Raw genomic sequence first — 19,643 nt, 5'->3', positions numbered from 1 at the left:
TATGATGATTTTCTATTGGACTTTATGCCGAATATATAGGTCAAATGGTGTGTTCTTCTTCTTCTTGACTAGCGTAGACACCGCCTACGCGGTTATAGCCGAGTCCAGCGGGCCACGCATCTCTCCTTTTGGCAGTTTGGCGCCAATTGGTAATACCAAGTGAAGACAGGTCCTTCTTCACCTGGTCCTTCCATCGGAGTCTCCCTCTTCCTCGGCTTCCACCAGCGGGTACTGCATGGAAAACTTTCAGAGCTGAGGCACTTTCGTCCATTCGAACAACATGACCTAGCCAGCGTAGCCGCTGTCTTTTTATTCGCTGGACTATGACTATGTCGTCGAACAACACATACAGCTCATCATTCCATCTTCTGCGGTATTCGCCGTTGCCAATGTTTAAGGGACCGTAAATCTTCCGCAAAACCTTTCTCTCGAAAACTCCTAGTGCCGTCTCATCGGATGTTGACACCGTCCACGCTTCTGCACCATAAAGTAGGACGGGAATGAGGAGGGACTTGTAGAGTTTAATTTTTGTTCGTCGAGATAACAAATTGTGTGTTATCTTAATAAAATTACATCAATAAATTGCGAGAGTATAAAATGTTCGGTTGGACCCGAACTTAGCCTTTCCTTATTTATTACAAAATGTTTTGGGCTATCGACACAACCTTATAAAATTGAACAATAACAAAAATATTTTAACAAAGCAACAATGACAACCTTCAAAATATTATTTTTTTGTTTTCTCTTTTTATATTTTTCTTGTCAAATCGAATAAAATTATCTTCAATTAAAAATTATCTTCCTCGCAATTTTTCCATATTTACTCACTTTCTAATCTTTTTCTGGCCTTCCACGAATATTTCAAGACTGAAATTAGCCATATCGGTTCTCGTCTTTTTCTCGTTTTTTTGTGGGACAAACGAACAGCCATTCATTTTTATATTATATTATTATTAAGCGAAATTTTTTTTTAATTCCGCACACGACCATTCAGTAGGGAACCGACCGCGCGAGTGATCTTAACCCCCCTCCCGTACCTCCGTGCCCGAGTTACGCCTACAACTCTACAACGCATAGTTAGCCGCCGAGCGACTTTAAAAAATTTTAACTCGTGATATCTTTTGAATGGAATGTCAGAATCTAATAATTCAAAAAGTTATATAAAGGTTTTGAAGCGATCTTAAATAATAAATCATTTATTTCGATAAGGATTAATACAAAGGTACAAATAAGAGCCTTTTCAAGTAGTGGTTTCAATTAATTTTTTTTATATAAAATCGCTTATTGTGAAAAAACTATAATAGTTAGAGATATGATATCGCGACGTTTTTTTGTAGTACATCACTTTGTTATATCTTCAATCGTTTTCGCAGCATTCGTGATTAAAGAAAGTTTTTTGGTATTTTTTTTTACATTATCGGAGTTTTGGTAAGGAACCCTATTTTTTTTTTAACTAAATATAGCCTATGTCACTCAGGGATAGTATAGCTTTCCAACGCTGAAAGAATTTTTCAAATCGGTTCAGTAGTTTCGGAGCCTATTCGAGACATACAAACAAAAAAACAAACCTTTCCTCTTTATAATATTAGTATAGAAGTATAGATTTAACATCGGAGACCATAAAGCTCGCTGGTGGGTTGACTGCTACTTTTTTTAAATCTACGGTTAAATAAACAACATAGTTCGAATTTGCAAAGTAAAAAGGCTGTGGTTGTTTGTGGAAATAAAGACGCTGTTATATAAGCAATTCAAAAGGTACGTAGATGCCGCAGTTATGGGTTGATTGAACATAAAGCGATCCTAACCTCAAAGAAAAAACTTTAATACTAACACTAGTGGTAATTTAAGCCTCAACAGAATTGAACACAAAGAGTATCAACAAAATTGTTTAACGAAGTAGTGAAATCAAATACTTTTTAATATTTAATAGCTAAGAAATTTATCTTACCTTTTGAAAATAATTTGTCTCCTTACAAGCGGTGCACATGTTTTTTTTTGTTGGTTAAGCCTTCTTTATTCTTCAATTCGAATTTTAAAATTGTCGATTTCAATCATACCATTGAAATGTTTCATCTTTATTTAAGCAACTCCAGCTTTTACATTTATTTATATTTATTTTCATATATGTATGTATGCATATTTTTGGATTTTTCGTTTATTTATTTTTTAATTAGTACACATTCACTGTCTATTCATGCTTTGCATTTATGCATTCAAGTGATTAGTTGTATTGTATTTAATGTATGTATGTAGGTGTCTCAGCTGATGTGTGTGAATTTGCAGGTGCCTCTGCATTTTATGTTTTCTTTCCAAGTTTTGATTACAAATGTACGTACATATATGCATGACCTTGGCAATAAGCCTGTGGGAAAATGAAACTTGACGACAAGCACAACAAACCCATTTGGTCTTTAGATTTCTAGAATGCCATGCAAGTTTTGGGACTTTTGTTTAAATGTACGCTGTTTGATTAATTCATCTATGCAGATTGCGATTTGCAAATGGCGTTGACACTTTTGCAATTGTTATGATGTCAAAGTGGGTGGAGTGTGTTGCAGAAAACGGAGTTTATGTTGTTTTGTTAGTGGAGTGCGTCTGTTTGTTGTTTATGTTGGATGTGGCGATTAAGAGTATTACCAACTTTGGTTGTGTTTTAAAATACCATATAAAAAACTAATAATAATTATAAAAATTAATAACAAAATGAATTCAATTCGATTGAGTCTCACAGTTTGGTGTTGAAATACAGTACAATCCGTATACACTATAGGAAATTCATGAATTCGTGTACATTTAAATGTACACTGGTGATCACTAATTTAATGAGGGAATACGATAAGGGATAAGTTGACATTGTTTAGTATACAAATTGTGATGAGCGTTAATCATGTATGAAATCTGGTCAACTGATTTGTAGAGGATTCCAATTATGAAATGTATGACCATTTGTTGAGTGCGATAAAGTCATTATTGTATGGGTTAGTTGATGACTTTGGGGTTATTTTCAAAATGGCGTTATATACGGATTTCCTGCGAAACGATTTGCGATGACGGTATAGATTAAGAAAGTTATAAATATAGTATACAATTGAAAATAATAATATAATTAGTTTGGTATTGTTTGCTAAACGTGCTGCTGCACGTATGGCTATGAATTGTGTGGAAGAAATTGACGTAATTGAATTAGTGATTGAAGATGGATTAGCATTTGAAAGAGTTATAGCATAATCTGTGATTTTTATGTTTCCAGTGTCTTTTATTTTGTTATTGGCTACTTGCGTAGGGAATGATGCCTTCTCAATTGACCCAACCGGTGTAAGCGGGGAGGCCAATATGGCGTTCGTCATTGCTAATGATGACCAGATTTTTGCTGCTGCGGATGAAGTTTGGTCGAAGGAAATGGATTTGGGATTTATGTTTATGCTTTTAGCATTGTTATTGTTGTAGTAATTGAAACATGAAGCATACAGATAATAATTGGTGTGGTGATACATAAATGGGTATTTAGTGGTGTTCTTTGTGTTGATGTTATTTATGTTGTTGATGTTGTTGCTCACATTGAATGTCATAGCATTACTATCATAATAATTTCTTATCATATTCATATTCATATCATTGATAATAGTAAATTGTAGTATTCTTTTAAATTTATGCTTATTAAATGTTTTCTTTTGAGATTTATATAGTATTTTTGCTGTTGTTGCTTTTCGAGTTGTTGCTGTTGCCATTGTTAAGCACCACTTCGACATAACATTCGATAGCGGTAATAAAAATGACAACGCCAACGACTCGGTTGACAACGACATTTTTGATGACGATGACGATAATACAAATTGTATTTGTATTTGCTTTAATTGCTGCATAATTATTAGTTGTTGTGATTTAACGTTCTGCTGGCACTCTAGTTATTTCTTCTTCTGTGCCTTCTCGGCGGCTTTTGTGACTTTACCCGAGGTTGTCTCTTTAAAGGTGACCGACTTAATGACCCCCACTGCGACCGTTTGCCTCATATCGCGTACAGCGAAACGCCCAAGCGGCGGAAACTCTTGGAAACTTTCAACGCACAACGGCTTGGTTGGCACAAGCATAATAATAGCGGCATCACCGGATTTAATAGCCTTCGGATCAGTTTCGGTGGTCTTACCAGTACGACGATCGCATTTCTCTTTGATTTCAGCAAATTTACATGCAATATGAGCGGTATGACAATCCAATACCGGAGTATAACCATTGGCAATTTGACCAGGATGATTAAGCACAATCACCTGTGTTTTACCAAATTAAATGGATTAAAATTATGCAATCTTAGCGGTGTTTGAAAGTAATTCACCTGAGCTGTAAAGTCAGCGGCTCCCTTGGGTGGGCAATTTTTCGAATCACCCGCTACGTAGCCACGACGCAACTCCTTAACGGAAACGTTCTTCACATTGAAGCCAACATTGTCACCGGGCAAAGCTTCGGAGAGTGCCTCGTGGTGCATCTCCACAGACTTTACTTCAGTTACCAAATTGACTGGTGCGAAATTCACCACCATACCTGCGAAAAAAACGAAATGTGGCAGAATGCAGTTTCACACTTATTAAAAATCAAAACTCAAACAGTTAATTTGCGAATATATAATATATGTAAGGATAATAATATACTAATTACTCGCTGAGTACATACACACGCAAGCGTACCTTGCAGTCGTTTCGGTGTTACCCGGACGTGGAGCCCACATACTCCCTTTCAGTAAGTATCTGGTCAGCACAAAAATATTCAACGAAATGTGCCGAGTTATGCAACAAAAGAAAGTACAGAAAGCTGTGCTGCATACTCACACATACATATGCACTGCATGAGCACTGGCGACCCACTTTTGCAACTTCGTTTGCGCTCTCAACAGCTGCAGCAACAGCTTTCATACTCAATTTCGCACCCACACAACGCTGACTACACATGCATACACATATTTTGTTTTTGTTAATATGTGGCAGCCATATCCGGTAGCCGAGCTTGAACGCAGTTACACACACTCACACACTTACATAACAACATCTCTTTCACTCAGCCAATATGACTCAACTATGCTATTCTCACTTACCTGGTTTTAGTATACCAGTTTCCACACGTCCCACTGGCACTGTGCCGATACCGCCAATCTTATAGACGTCTTGCAATGGCAGACGCAATGGCTTGTCGGTGGGCCGCTGCGGTGGCATAATTGCGTCCAGCGCATCAATCAAACACTTGCCCTCCACTTTACCCTCCTTGCGTTCCACAGTCCAACCCTTGAACCACGGCATCTTCTCAGATGGTTCAAGCATATTGTCGCCATGCCAACCAGAAATCGGTACGAAAGCCACCGATGCCGGATTATAGCCGATCTTCTTGATGTACGATGAGACTTCTTTCTTGATTTCCTCATAGCGTGTCTCGCTGTACGGCGGCTCGGTAGAATCCATCTTATTCACACCAACAATCAATTGCTTAACACCCAAAGTGAATGCTAAAAGAGCATGCTCACGCGTCTGACCATTCTTGGAGATGCCGGCTTCGAATTCGCCGGTACCGGCTGCGACAATCAATACCGCACAATCGGCTTGCGAAGTACCGGTAATCATGTTCTTAATGAAATCACGATGTCCAGGCGCATCAATGATGGTCACATAGTATTTCTGCGTTTCGAATTTCCACAAAGCAATATCAATGGTTATGCCACGCTCACGCTCGGCTTTCAGTTTATCTAAGACCCAGGCATACTTAAAGGAGCCCTTACCCATTTCCTGAGCTTCTTTCTCAAATTTCTCAATCGTACGCTTATCGATGCCGCCACACTTGTAAATCAAATGACCGGTGGTGGTGGACTTACCCGAGTCGACGTGACCAATCACGACAATATTAATATGAGTCTTCTCCTTACCCATGTTGCAAGTTTAAGCTTCAAACACGCTGTTGCTCTAAATTCCGACGAGATTTCGTGCTGCTAAACTGTGATATGACCGATTACACTGTGAACGCTATTACGTTTCAGGCGGAAAAAATGTGCGAATAAAAAGTGAAATATAAATCGTAAGTAATTGACGGCATTCGCTAAGGTATGAGTATGAAGTATGCGAGTACACTTGTCGTTGAATCGACAAGTTGAAATGAAAGTGTCAACGACGAGTGTTTGGTAGTTGGATGGGGTGTTGCAAAGTTGAGAACTGAGTGCGCCGGTTAGTGGCTGGACGAAGGATATAGGTGGAGGGTACAAAATATAACTACAAATGATATATGAAAATGCAGGTACATACATGTGGATATACATACGATAGATAGATATATTCTACATGCAGTTTTTATGCAGACTTACTTGTTTGATGCCGGCTTTGAAGGAAGCAAATAAAAATCCCTTTGTCCGCACAGTTGTCGAAAGCCAAAGATTAAAGAAAACTCTGCAAAAAAAGTGAAATTTGTAAAATTTTGTCATAACTGTTTGAACGCATTGGGTTGAGTCAAAGTAAGTTGGGGTAGGTTGGGGTCGTGTGTGTCGGCTGGGGGTTAGTGTAGGTTGAAAATTCCTGTGTATATGCAAATTTGAACTATTACGCATTTGAAAAACTTCACATAACGCACAAATAAATGCACATTTTCACAACTATATTGCTGAAAATAATATGTTTTTTTTTTTAGTAATTTGTTAAACAAACTAAAGGTTTCCAACAATTACCGCTACACCCACTGCATCACAACACAATTTGAAAATGTATATTTGCTTCAACAACTAATTAAACTTACGTTAAATATTTAAAAAAAAAATTTCCGAATTTTTTGTAAAACAAATTAAAAATTATTTTGAATTTTTCAACTAGCAATTAGCCGTACTTGCTTTTAACGTAGTGCAATTTTCGCTGCCTGCACGTCTATGCACCGCTACAACACAACCGAATGTGCAAAAGTTTCGTCTTTTCTCTATATGAAAAATCAATAACCATCTCTGGCGATGGAGTCATATGTCTGTACTCCAACCACCCGGCCGCCAGACGCGGCCACCGCAAACGTTAAGCGGCCCAATTGCACATCCCCAAAAATATGCATAGCATGTACGCGACGTTCGCAGGTTTGAGTGCAACGAAATATGAAAGAAATGCTAGAAGGAGCGAGAGTTTTTGCCGGCTGATGGGAAGTCGTGGTGCGGCGCATCGGCAGCTGGGCTGCAATGGATTCGTTTCTGCATTGGAAAGTACGTTCGCAGTCGTGCCATCCAGCTGTACATTTGTATGTACGTACGTCTGTCGATTTGTCTGTCTATCTATTTAACCAGCATTTTGCAGTCGGTGCTTTCAACCGTGGTGTCGCTGCTTTTCGCTTGCAGCTCGAGCTATGCTTGTGCAGTAGATTAGGTTGTTGGGGCATTACGAATCAGATGACTACTCAGTTGCGTTTGACTAGACAAATATTTATGGTTATTCCTACTTGTTTATATATTTTTATACCTTCTGTGGACTTGTGTTTCAAAAATCAATTCAAGTACAAAGTGTTTGTAATATATGAATATATGTAAAACCATATATGCAAGTCTTTGAGACCCAAGCAGGAAAATTTAGTTTTAGTTTAATTTGAGCAAGTGTCTGCTTTCGACAATTCCCAGTACAGCCGGTTGTTGCGCTAAGGATGTTATACGGAAAAGAGTGGACCTAGATGCCGACGCAGGCGACTCATGGATTTTACCGTTCTCACGACAATCACGACTCATGGATTTTACCGCTCCCACGACAGTCGGGTCTACGTAACCGGATTTTTATCTGACCAAGAACTGTCAACTGGCAGTATTTGAGGAATCTCCAAAATTATATTGGATATGTTCCCTGCCGCTACAATAACAACAGCTCATGTTTTTAAATGATAATGTCTTTCATTTCAGAGCATGTTCGGTGGTCTCCCATTTCATGTCGCGGGACGACCTTTGCTTGTGATTACTTTATTATGTTAGTAAGATCGCACCAAAGTCATGCTTCACTTTCAAATCTTTTCTTTCAGCGCATGGGTGAGCTTATGAGAATGAAATAAAAACGCCAAGTTTTGCGAACTCCCGCCAATGTCTAAATCACCTTGAACTTTATATAGTATCTAGTACTCTGAATATCTATTTACTTTCAGTGTTTTTGTGAAACCCGCCAAACACTAAAGTGGACATGCATATGTATGTCTATACCTATTTTATATATTTATTTATGTCGTTTTTACTTTTGAACATTGGTCGACAAAATTGTAAGTTCATTAACGTTTGAATACAAAATGAAATTTTCACATCGATAAGCTAACAATGTGGTGTGAAAAATACTTGAATATCCCTCCATGGATGTGCTTGCAATTCGTAGTTGTAATGGCAATTGTAGCACTGCGTTAAGTCGTCTTGCTTGGTATTTGAAAAAGTATAAATATACATGTAAAGGGTGTTTTTTTAGACGAGTGTTTTTCAATGATGCAATACTTTTTTATACTCTCGCAACAAAAGTTGCGAAGAGGGTATTATAGTTTTGTCTACATAACGGTTGTTTGGAAGTCCTAAAACTAAACGAGTTAGATATAAGGTTATATATACCAAAGTGATCAGGGTGACGAGTAGATTTGAAATCCGGATGTCTGTCCGTCCGTCCGTCTGTCCGTCCGTGCAAGCTGTAACTTGAGTAAAAATTGAGATATCTTAATGAAACTTGGAACACGTGTTCCTTGGCACCATAAGAAAGTTACGTTCGAAGATGGGCGGAATCGGACCACTGTCACGCCCACAAAATGGCGATAACTGAAAACACATAAAGAGCTATGACTAGGCCATAAATTAAGCTATGAAAGTGAAATTTGGTATAAAGGATTGTTCTAGGGCATATTTGGATGTAATTTTTTTGGGAAAGTATGCGTGGCCCCGCCCCATTCTAAGATTTTTGTATATATCTCGTAAACTACTAAAGCTATATCAACGAAACTCTTAGGAGTCTTTTTTTCAGGCATTTCTTTATATAATCCAAAAACGGAGGAAATCGGATTATAACCACGCCCACCTCCCATACAATGGTTGCGTTGAAAACTTCTAAAAATGCTTTAATTCAGTAAGGAAAACGAACAGGAACCTTAAATTTCATTATAAAGAAGCTACAGAAGAGCTACACTCAAAATGGTATACAAAATGTCAAATGGGCGTGGTTCCGCCTACTTATGGGTCAAAAACCATATCTCCGAAACTACTCGACCAATTTCAATAAAATTCGGTTTGTAATATTTTCCTTACATTCCAATGATATGTTGTAAAAACAGGCCAAATCGGTTCACAATCACGCCTACTTCCTATATACCAGAACTTTGAATACAATCTGAATCGTTTACTTTACAATATATAAAGTAAGCACTAGTGAAGATATCGGAGCATAACTTTGTACAAATACTACATTTCTAGTGTGGCATCGCCCTTCTAAAAATCATCGAAATCGGACCATAAATTTTCAAGTCCCCATATATCGAACATAAGACCTCAGTACTTCTAATTCTTTTTACCGAAAATATAGGTAAGTCTCTCAGATATTTTGAAGAAATTCGGAGGGAATATATTTATTTTAATAATATGTATCCGTGTCTAAAATACGTGACATCGGGTCATAACTTCACCTAACTCCCATATACTTAATATTAGTGGTTTCAAACCTTTCATGGACTTGGTTACACCCGAACTTACCCCTTCCTTACTTGTTTGGAGTTGTTTTTTGACTCCTGTTACTTGATTTATATTCATTTAGGTTTGCCATTTCATAATGAACAGGATTACCCTGCCACAATGTTTGGTGCTGACATGCGGTCCCAATTGCCGTAAAAAGTGGTCGAAAATTGGGGCTCTGAGCTGGAATTTATTCGAGACTTGCTCGAAATCATTTTTAAAATATAATGGCAAACCATTATCTTTATAACAAAGCTAAATTCTTGGTCATAATATTAAATTATATGCGTTTTATTTCTTCTTGAAAACCATATGTCTAAAAAAGCACCCTTTATATATGTACATACATATAAAAGTATATTCTCTAGACGAGTATATATTATTGTGAAAATCTGGCGGAAAATATGAATATAAAAATTATGAAAATAATAAAAAATCAGTTCCGTGGAAAATTTATATAAAATTTAATATAATTGTTTGCGTGTATATTTAACTCAACATTTTTCTCGCAGGACAAAATTGTATGTATATATGCACGAGTATTGCTTTTTAGCTGTCTTTTTAAATATTTATATATTTATACGTATATACATATATGTATGTCTTACGATGGTGACATTTTCATAATTTGGTGCAAATTACTGGGCGTCAGTTTTGCAGTTTGTTCCCTCCTGCCGATCCCATTGCATTGAACTGCGCAGATTTTCAAGAATTGTGGAAATAATTGCCTACAACACGGATGTTTCTTTTTCATACAGATTTAATTATAATCACAACTGTAGGTGTTTGAGTATGTGTGTATATATGACCATATGTGGTGCATTCGAATAGTTGCATATTTGCCGTACACCACATCGGTCGGTGAAGAAAAAATGTGTAAACTTTTTCTCACAGTTAACTAAAGATTACAGAAGGCGGTTATAAGGATATTGATCCAAACAAATATATACATATGTAATTTATGCACTTTATTTTAAAATTTTATTGCAATATAGTGTTGGTTTTTTTTTGTTATCTTTGGAATGTGATATTATTTTCATAGAAACTCAGTTCTAAGCAAAACTAAATAAGTTTCTTTAGGTATAAATTATTTTCTGTTTTTACGATCAGAAACAGATTTTATATGATATTCGTTATTTATTCTGCTTCTGTTTATAAATAAAAGAAAACAGAAACCTCTACGTGTAATTTAAAAATTTTTCGGGCATCTCACATGCAGCATATCATTGAAAATTTTTGTCATAAGTTCATCATACTTATAATTTAAAATCTAACTATTTTTCTGTTCACGTCGGTTCTAAGTGATTGGAATGAATGTGTTTAATCCTTTAAACTTTCTAGCATACTCCAGAAAAAAAATAAGGCTGACTTTCTGTTGTTACAACAATAACAAAATACTTTATTTGTATGCATTTATCTTTTGGGTTATACTTTATTTGATTGAATAACGCTATAAATCGTAACAACGGCGGTATTTAAGTTGATTATTAGAATTAAATAATCAAATTAAACCAGTTTAAAAATTTGTGAATGTTAAAAATAAGTTCCTTCCTATATTGATTATTTTTTTAAATTACACTTCCTGTTTTAAGCCAATTAAATAATTTTAACGGAAACTTCTTTTGAAATACATTATTGCAGCTTGATGTGCGAAGTTAACTACTTTAATACAATTTGCCCTAACACATATTTAAAAAAAATTGCAATTTTATTGCTTTAAATTTTTTAAATATCCTCATTCCGGGAGAGATTTCATAGCAGCACCGGCCGGCTTTGTGATATCCATTTTTCATCTTTACAAAAAAAACTTTACTTATAGCAGTGTGATACACATTTTTGGCAGACGATTTTTCAAATGTAGATTTTCACAATTAACTTGATGAGATTGTAGAAAATAATATTATTTTCAACTTACCCAGTATTTGTTTGATATTTTTTCACACAATTTTTGGAATGATGTTTAGGTTTTAGGTTGTAAATTTTAGATTTTCACAAAACGTTAAAAATTACCTTCCACTTACCTCGAGCACAAAAGACGGAAAGGCCGATTTTCACAATGGCCCTGATGCACATGCGCTGGAATAGTGCCACCACTACCATTGCCCATCTCTTCACCACCATCATTACAGGCGACAAACGCATTTGGCTAACGAAATCACAGTTTGTGACTGTATTGTGGCGCATATTACCCTTACTACAGACAATGCTGGGCCCAACGTCATCCTCATTCGAGTGGGGTACGTTGAATGCATATGTAGACATGATATATACTTATGTCGATAGGCAGCATGCAACGAGTGAATGCACTAGCTGGTGCATAATGCGCCCTTTAACTAGTGCAAGCAGGAACATGGTCGCTTCGCCCATATATTAGATTATCGACATGCTTGGCTCATATCTCCTATTCGAATGTGTTGCACAGAAGAGACTTCGAAATAAATTTGCAGGTATCTTGGCGGGTAGAGCGCCGCGGAGAAGAAATATTCGCATTGCTGCTAAAAATATGCAGATTTCATCATGTGCCCACCAAAAAGAGATGCTAATTTCTCAATGCACTCTCATTTCACAGACGGGTAACATAAGAGGGACAGATTTGAAAATTACTTATATTTACATAAAACTATTCTAATAAAGTCGTGTTATATCTTATTTTTGAGTTATTATAAAATTTATTTAAAACTAACCCTTATTAGACTAAACAATGACTGTATTTTACAATTACTTCCATTCACTATCTGACTCGTATTCTTCCCACGCTGGCTTTTCGCCGGTTTTTAAATTTCTTTGTTTCAAATACTCATCAAATTGTTCGGGTATTGACATAAATTTTCTTATTTTCATACGAAACTGTTTCCATGTCCATTGCAAATAATTTCGTCTATCCGTCACCATTGCTTTGTAGTTAAATTTATACTTGTCCAGAAAGTAACTCAAATGTTCGATAGAATTTTTAGGTAGCCTAGAATATCAAAAATTAATATATTTATTGCGATGCATGCATGTAAATATATATTACTACAATTGCAATTACCTTAGGAGTTTTTCCCTTGGCGCAGCCGCATCTGCTTCTAATTGTTCTATGACATATCCTCTTGGGCGATCTGTTATCTTTTCATTGAGTTCTTCATCATCTATTTCTTCCTCAATAAAACCGTTTACTATCTTCACTGTCTTTATGCGAGCTTGTTTAAAATTTGGAATAGGAACTGCTTTATTGGGATTAGAAGACAGACCCATTTCGTAGAAGTTTTTATTACGCTTTGTCTCAATCCAAAGTTTTTTCATTTCAGGGCTGTAATGTAATTAAATAATTATAATTCTGTATATAAAAATATATCATAAGTAATGATAAGGACATACTCTTTTATCTTTCCTGTGGATTCACGGGTTTTTCTCATAGTTTTTCTATTCACATTGTAGCGATAACGCTTACGTTGATGATTCTTCCGAATTTTCATTTTTCTTCTCTTATTAGATTGATTATTTTTGAATCTAATAAATACTTAAGATGCTATGAACAACTACACGTGTTTATTCATATAAATTTTTTTGACATTTAACCGAAGTAAACAAAAACAAGTGCACAATCACGGTAGTTTGGCTTATTGCACTATTGTGAATACAATGTTTAATATTTCAATGATGCCTTTAAATTCGAAAGCATTTCTCAATTTGAAATCTGTGTTAAAACAAATATTGTGTAATTTTTTTAAATTAAAAACATTTATATATTTTTTTTAATGGAATGGTGTACACTAAGGAAATTTATAACATTGAATTGAATTGCTTCATATCTTTTGGGGGAAAATCGGAAGGGTTGCACCAAAATTGTATTATATATGTGTTCAATTTCGATTGTGAACTATGCTTCAGAACCGGCGGCATTGTTGAACAGCTGTGCCAATTAAATTACAAACAATTGTGTTTTGATTCAATATTTTTAAAACTTCTGAAAAAATAGAAAACATGCGTGATATTGAAATATTAGATCCCAGAAATTTGGTGAAAAACCGTGAAATTCTTTATAGACTTATTATAAGGTGAGTGAATTACTATTGACTTACCCTTTTACATTTACAATTTTATGTTACTTTCAGTCAATTGATGTATGATGGCCTGGAGAAATTTGCAATGGAATTATCCATGTTAGTAAAAGCAGATGAATGCGCGCCCAGCGAACGCTTATTGCATGTTATGATTGCCGGCATGCAGGCTACTACCGAAAAGCCTGTAGCACCTAAGGACGACGTTCTGCCTGGAATTGATTTAGAATTTGAGCCTGAGGCATCTGCGCTTGCTCCGGAACCAGCTTCATATGAAACTGCTTACGTTACATCGCATAAGCAGTCTTGTCGCGCTGGCGCATTTAGTCACGATGGTACACTCGTTGCTACAGGTAGTGTAGATGCAAGTATAAAAATCTTGGATGTTGAGCGCATGTTGGCTAAATCGGCACCAGAAGACATAGAACCGGGTCGTGAACAACAAGGACATCCTGTTATACGTACGCTGTATGATCACACAGACGAAGTAGCGTATTTGGAATTCCATCCAAAAGAACATATACTTGCTTCCGGTTCACGAGATGGCACTGTAAAACTTTTTGATATTGCAAAACCTTCAGTGAAAAAAGCACATAAAGTCTTTACTGATTGTGAACCCGTAACCTGTCTGTCATTCCATCCTACCGGTGATTATATGGCAATTGGTACAGAACACTTTGTTTTGCGACTCTATGACGTACACACATCACAATGTTTTGTGAGTGCCATACCATCTCAGCAACACAAAGCAGCAGTAACCTGTGTAAAGTTTGCGCCGACAGCGAAGTTATATGCCACGGGCAGTTTGGATGGTGCCATTAAAATCTGGGACGGTGTCAGTGGACGCTGTATTAATACAATACCCGAGGCACATGCAGGTGCAGAAATTTGTTCGCTGGAATTCACCAGAAATGGAAAGGTAATGGAACTAACATTTTTGTTATATATTTTCTATTGTTTATATTGTGCAGTGTTTGTTAGTAAACGAAAAGCTAAAAAAAGGTCAAAATGTAACCATTTATCCATACTACGAATATGTCTAATACTTTCTTTATGTTTTAGTATTTGCTTTCATCTGGCAAGGATTCCTTGGTTTATTTATGGGAATTATGCACTAGCCGCCCAGTACAAACATACACAGGTGCTGGAACTACTGGCAAACAGGAACACAATACACAGGCCGTATTCAATCACACCGAAGATTATGTGCTTTTCCCCGATGAAGCCACAACTTCTCTCTGTTCATGGAATTCTCGCAACGGCGGTCGTTTGAATCTGATGTCATTGGGCCATAATGGTCCAGTGCGTTTTATAACACATTCACCTAACTCCCCGGCTTTCCTAACTTGCTCAGACGATTTTCGTGCACGCTTTTGGTATCGTCGTTCAACTAATCAGTAGCTGAGTTCGTTATATTAAATTAGATTTTACAATTTATTCTGTAAATGTGCGGATATATGTATGTTAGATAAGGATTTCATTTATAATAACAATAAAATAAATAATTAGAAAACAAACGAATTTTCTAAAATTACCGTTTTAAAAATTACTTTGTACCACACTCGGTTGAGTATTGAACTAAACTTTACTTTTTTTACGGTAGATTGATTTATAAGTAAAATACCTGTGTTCTTCGACTTTCTAAGTGTGGCTCCAAAATCGAAATATTTATTTTTGAAGTTCGAAATTTTGTAGGTGGTCCAATATACAAAAAAAAGTAGATTTCGTATAGTGTTATTAATTAATTTTTGATTAACTCTTTCTTAAAATTGTCAAAAAATCGACAAAAATTTTATCCAAATCCATAGACGAATAGTTTTCGTTTAATAAAGACAAACCAAATATTCATGTTTGAAATAAGTATAAAGGCATATATATTTAATGTAAATGCAAAAGTCTTTGCAATTTCTTAGCTCTAAACTATAGTAGTTGACAAAATTCAGTTAAAATGTGAAATAATTTCAATTTAGATAGACACATTATTATTTTGCGCTTGCATTTTACATTTTAATGGCCTAAATCAGAAATATATCATTTAGAAATATATTTTAGTACAATTTTATTTAAATTACTTTATATAAGAATATTTAACTAGATTTTTATAAATTTTTCATAATTAAGTCTATCACTGGATTAAGTCTTGAGCATCTATTTTATTATACATACTAAAAACTTTTAAAATTCTTTTAAAAATATGTTCCAGCGAATAATACATTTAACTCATATAACTTTCGATGAAAATGAAAAATGTGCATCTTTGCTGCATTCTTAAGAATTGAGCGTTGAGTAAATACATAAATCTATAAAATTGTTTGCATAAGTCTTGCGTTTTAACTTAACCTATTTATGTGTTAATTATTTGCAGTTTCTTGTTTTTAATATGCGATGTTATCTGTTGAGTATTAACTTAAATACGTATTCGATAAATAATATTTACAAATGATAAAATAAAATAATATAATTAACATAATATTAAGTATGCTTCAAGTAGCTTGAAAAAAGATCACAAATAAGAAACATCATACAGAAGATTGGCTAATAACATAAAATTTAAATGAAACATTATTAATTATGCGCGAAAACTTAAAAATTTAGAAATTTATTTTATAATATCAACATTATTATTTTCAAATTGAATTTTAATAGACTTACTTTATTTTATCGTATTTATAATTTTGTTTTATGCATTTGGACTGAAGATAACTCTTGAAATATCATGTATTGCGTGTAGTCTTAAAAAATATATAATGTGTTATTGAAAATTTGTATAAAATTAAAAAGTAATTAAAAATGATTTTTCCATTTGAATAAAATAAAATGTTATTAAATGTGAAAAAGTTGTTTAGCTTTATCAAATACATGAAAAAATACTAAATACTCGAAACATATTTTTTTTTTTCAAATAAAATTAAAACAGTTAATTTATGATGTGTAAAGCATTATTGTATTTCTGTTACCTGTAGAAAATATGTTTATTTGCGGTGACTTTAAATAACACAAGGAGAAATACTGAATAAATATAAATAATAAATTACAAACATATTCGTATGGCTGTGCCATTAAGTGTTTACATAATGAGAATATAAAATAGCACGAGTTGATATAAAAATAAGTATTCAACTGAAAAGGGGTTAAGCATAAAAAAGGAGAAAATAAAGGTATACAAGTTATACTGACACTTCTCAGACTCAAATTTCTCGACAAATACATGTAATTCGGGTCTTAACTCTGTATACGAGCGCGTATTCGTAAGTGTATAGTGATGTTTAATCCTGCATTACTTGAATATTTACTATTACCTAGCTTAATACTAAGGATCGTATTTAAGGCTTTTAAGACTAGGCATTAAAGAACGAGGAGCAGCCATATTTAAATGAAATTATTTGAATCCACTAGTTTAGCAGTCTGGCAAAAATAATTGACCATTTTAAAGTTAAAAATTTTTAACAAAAAGAAAAGGAAGAGTATAAATTAAATGAACTGAGTTAATTACAATAAATAAATGTATAGGAAAACTAAATTTCTTTATATAAATTACATTATTAAGCTAATAATTGCAGCAATATATATACGCACACACACCTATATTTAACTATATGTGTGCGCTTAATTTTAGCGATAAAATGGACGGCTCTTAAATTATTTACAAATTAATAGTTTATAAAATGTTTAAACTTATGGCTACATATTGCTTAACATTTTCATATAAATATATACTTATTTTTTTAAATATGTGTGTATATTATTTAAGTAAACGTAGGTATAATGTTTTTAAGGCTTTGTTTGTGCGCTTCGTATGTTTTGTTTAGAAGAACTATTCAAAATAATTATTGTATTAATATCTATGTATGAATGTATGTAAAACTTTTAATCTCATATTTTTGTGCCAAGTTAATTGTTTTGTGTATTTTCATAAGATTTTCCTCAACTTCAACTCTACTTTCTATCACTAGTATTTTGCTTTTAAATTAGCATTTAACATATATTATAGTAAACCACAATAAAAATATCTATGTATATATGTATTTAAGTAAATGAGTAGATTTTTGTGCATTAGTTTATAGATAAGTCAGACTTTCAGTTGCGCGTTCGTATCGACACAACCATTAAAGTTATTATTGTATACTATTTCTTGCACTTTGCGGCCTACAAAAAATAAAAGTTTAAAACTTAATTAACATTTATATGATTTTAAATACACTACATCTTATGATTAATAATTATTTAGTGGTATTTTAGTCATTTTAAATTTAATTAACCTCTTCCAGTCTTTGCGTTATACGTTTCGCCTGCAACACGGACATATTTGCGGATTTTGTGACTACGGCAAGTGCCGATGTCGCCGTGCCATTCGTTGGCACCGTTATAATCGGTTCGGGTGAGGGCGAAGGTGAGATGACAATCTCGTTTTTAATGGTTAACTCCTTCTGCGATTTCAGCAATGCCGCTGCTGAGTTTGGCGATGTTGAACGCGAATTGTCTCGTTGTCGCGGCGTGGCTTTGGTAATACTAACACCATTGCCCAAGTAATTGTCCTGTATGATAGATGGTTGTTGTAGTTGTTGTTGTGCTGCAGCGCTTGCCGTCAATATTGCGGTTTGCATTTCTTCCGCCGTTGCCGCCGTAATTAAATAGTTTAGCGGATTAAAGCTACTAGTATCCCGTGCAACGAAATTCTCATGCGCCATCTTTAGGTGATTTTTCATTTTATCCGGGCGTGAGAATTCCTTGCCGCACAACGTGCATGGGAACACCTTGCGCACCTTACCCTCGTGATACAGGAAGGCATGTCGCTGGAAGCTGTATTTATTCTTGAAAGTCTTTTGCAAATCTTCTTTAGCACATTCGGTGCACTGGTAGACGCCTTCATTAATGCGCGCATAACGGAACAGATCCAGTCCACGTACCGACATCTCTGTCAAGTGCTCAGCTTGATCGTCGATTGTGGATTGAGCTTTGCGTCGTATCCGTCGGCGCTGCACTGGTCGACGTGGTGTGGCGCCTGATCGGGTATTTGTGGTTACCGCTGCTGCGGTAGTTTGCGCATTTACACTCTCATTGTCAGGTCCATCGCCTATTGTTATTGTTGTAATAGCGACCGCATCATCGGTGTTTCCCAGTGATATTTCATTGTTTTTATATTCCAAACCAGCTGTTTCATCCGCCAAAGTCAATTCGGGCTCGGATTTATCAGTTTGATCGAGTATGAGATCCATATTTGTGGGTGACATGCTGTCTTCACGTTGCAATTCCTGTTCGTGTAATTGTGTCGGCTGTGCGTCTGTTGTATGCTGCAACAGTTGGGCTTGTGTTTGAGATTGTTTACCTTGTGATTGCTGTTGCTGTTGCTCTTGTGTAGTTGTTTGTTCCTGCTGTCGAAAGAAATCTGCACTGGGTTTCAGCATCGGGTTTGCGGCCATATGCAGCAAGAACTGGTGGTGCAAATTACTAGCAGATGGTGGCTGTATTGCATTAGGCTTCTGACGTTCGGCGACACTTGCCAGCGATTGCAGTGCTGAACAGCTGAAATCGGCGCTACTAGTGGCCATTGGTTCATTTGAAATATTGTTAGATATTTCTTTTAAACCAGCACGCAATTGTTGCTTCAGCAGTGAATTGGAGTTCTGGGCACTGCTCTGTTGTTGTTGTTGTTGTGGTGGTGAAGTAGTTAATTGCAATGCACTACGTACTTTCAGACCCAAGGCAGTGGGCAGATGTGTTGTCACCTCATGTGGTTCATTGAATTGTAGCAGTGATATTTGTGAGGTCGCAGGTTCGTTTGTATCCTTTTGTGTTTGTTGTTGTTGTGGTTGGACAGTTGCTGCTGGTTTCATTAAGCCGAAGAGTCTTTGCGATAATTCGGGTGAGGCATTAATAAGTTGCACTAGAAGTATACAAAAATACACATAATTGTTAATAAGAAGCAGTAA

The 19,643-nt window shown here is 35.4% G+C and overlaps 4 protein-coding genes across 6 annotated transcripts in view; 1 reads left to right on the top strand and 3 right to left on the bottom strand.

Moving 5' to 3' along the window:
- Positions 1-2,772: 2,772 nt before the first annotated feature.
- On the bottom strand, positions 2,773-5,937 carry LOC105210196 (elongation factor 1-alpha 2). The gene is made up of 3 exons (XM_011181006.3): positions 5,084-5,937; positions 4,331-4,536; positions 2,773-4,265 (listed from the first exon to the last, which is right to left on the bottom strand). Exons 1-3 carry the CDS (start codon positions 5,904-5,906, stop codon positions 3,906-3,908), a joined length of 1,389 nt encoding a protein of 462 aa, XP_011179308.1. The 5' UTR covers positions 5,907-5,937; the 3' UTR covers positions 2,773-3,905.
- LOC105210195 (nucleolar protein 16) lies at positions 5,861-13,245 on the bottom strand. The gene is made up of 5 exons (XM_011181002.3): positions 13,031-13,245; positions 12,702-12,962; positions 11,681-12,629; positions 6,335-6,416; positions 5,861-5,999 (listed from the first exon to the last, which is right to left on the bottom strand). Exons 1-3 carry the CDS (start codon positions 13,126-13,128, stop codon positions 12,389-12,391), a joined length of 600 nt encoding a protein of 199 aa, XP_011179304.1. The 5' UTR covers positions 13,129-13,245; the 3' UTR covers positions 5,861-5,999; positions 6,335-6,416; positions 11,681-12,388.
- A 187-nt stretch (positions 13,246-13,432) lies between these two features.
- LOC105210194 (cleavage stimulation factor subunit 1) lies at positions 13,433-15,246 on the top strand. The gene is made up of 3 exons (XM_011181000.3): positions 13,433-13,710; positions 13,768-14,632; positions 14,776-15,246. The coding sequence occupies exons 1-3, from the start codon at positions 13,637-13,639 to the stop codon at positions 15,112-15,114; spliced, it is 1,278 nt and encodes a 425-aa protein (XP_011179302.1). The 5' UTR covers positions 13,433-13,636; the 3' UTR covers positions 15,115-15,246.
- A 741-nt stretch (positions 15,247-15,987) lies between these two features.
- The window catches only part of LOC105210191 (protein tramtrack, beta isoform), a 46,005-nt gene continuing 42,349 nt past the window's right edge, over positions 15,988-19,643 (bottom strand). For all 3 annotated transcript variants that reach the window (XM_029039026.2, XM_011180998.3, XM_011180999.3), the window contains exon 6: positions 15,988-19,597. In XM_029039026.2, coding sequence (XP_028894859.1) covers positions 17,964-19,597 — 1,634 coding nt within the window. In that variant the 3' untranslated portion in view covers positions 15,988-17,963. The remainder of the gene's footprint in view (positions 19,598-19,643) is intronic.

The sequence above is a fragment of the Zeugodacus cucurbitae genome, chromosome 2 (genome assembly GCF_028554725.1).
Source record: "Zeugodacus cucurbitae isolate PBARC_wt_2022May chromosome 2, idZeuCucr1.2, whole genome shotgun sequence".
In the NCBI taxonomy this organism is placed as follows: domain Eukaryota; kingdom Metazoa; phylum Arthropoda; class Insecta; order Diptera; family Tephritidae; genus Zeugodacus; species Zeugodacus cucurbitae.
The sequence above is the reverse complement of the archived record's forward strand: the minus strand, read 5'-3'. Positions and strand labels throughout refer to the sequence as shown.

Bases quoted from the DNA above. Each gene is read 5' to 3' on its own strand.
- LOC105210196 (XM_011181006.3), bottom strand. From the start codon at position 5,906: ATGGGTAAGGAGAAGACTCATATTAATATTGTCGTGATTGGTCACGTC. The intron at 4,537-5,083 runs GTAAGTGAGAAT...TTTTTTTCGCAG, and splicing joins AACTGGTATACTAAAACCAG to GTATGGTGGTGAATTTCGCA. The intron at 4,266-4,330 runs GTGAATTACTTT...GGTAAAACACAG, and splicing joins CCGCTGACTTTACAGCTCAG to GTGATTGTGCTTAATCATCC.
- LOC105210195 (XM_011181002.3), bottom strand. From the start codon at position 13,128: ATGAAAATTCGGAAGAATCATCAACGTAAGCGTTATCGCTACAATGTG. The intron at 12,963-13,030 runs GTATGTCCTTAT...ATTACATTACAG, and splicing joins TCCACAGGAAAGATAAAAGA to CCCTGAAATGAAAAAACTTT. The intron at 12,630-12,701 runs GTAATTGCAATT...TTGATATTCTAG, and splicing joins CCAAGGGAAAAACTCCTAAG to GCTACCTAAAAATTCTATCG.
- LOC105210194 (XM_011181000.3), top strand. From the start codon at position 13,637: ATGCGTGATATTGAAATATTAGATCCCAGAAATTTGGTGAAAAACCGT. The intron at 13,711-13,767 runs GTGAGTGAATTA...TGTTACTTTCAG, and splicing joins CTTTATAGACTTATTATAAG to TCAATTGATGTATGATGGCC. The intron at 14,633-14,775 runs GTAATGGAACTA...TTTATGTTTTAG, and splicing joins AATTCACCAGAAATGGAAAG to TATTTGCTTTCATCTGGCAA.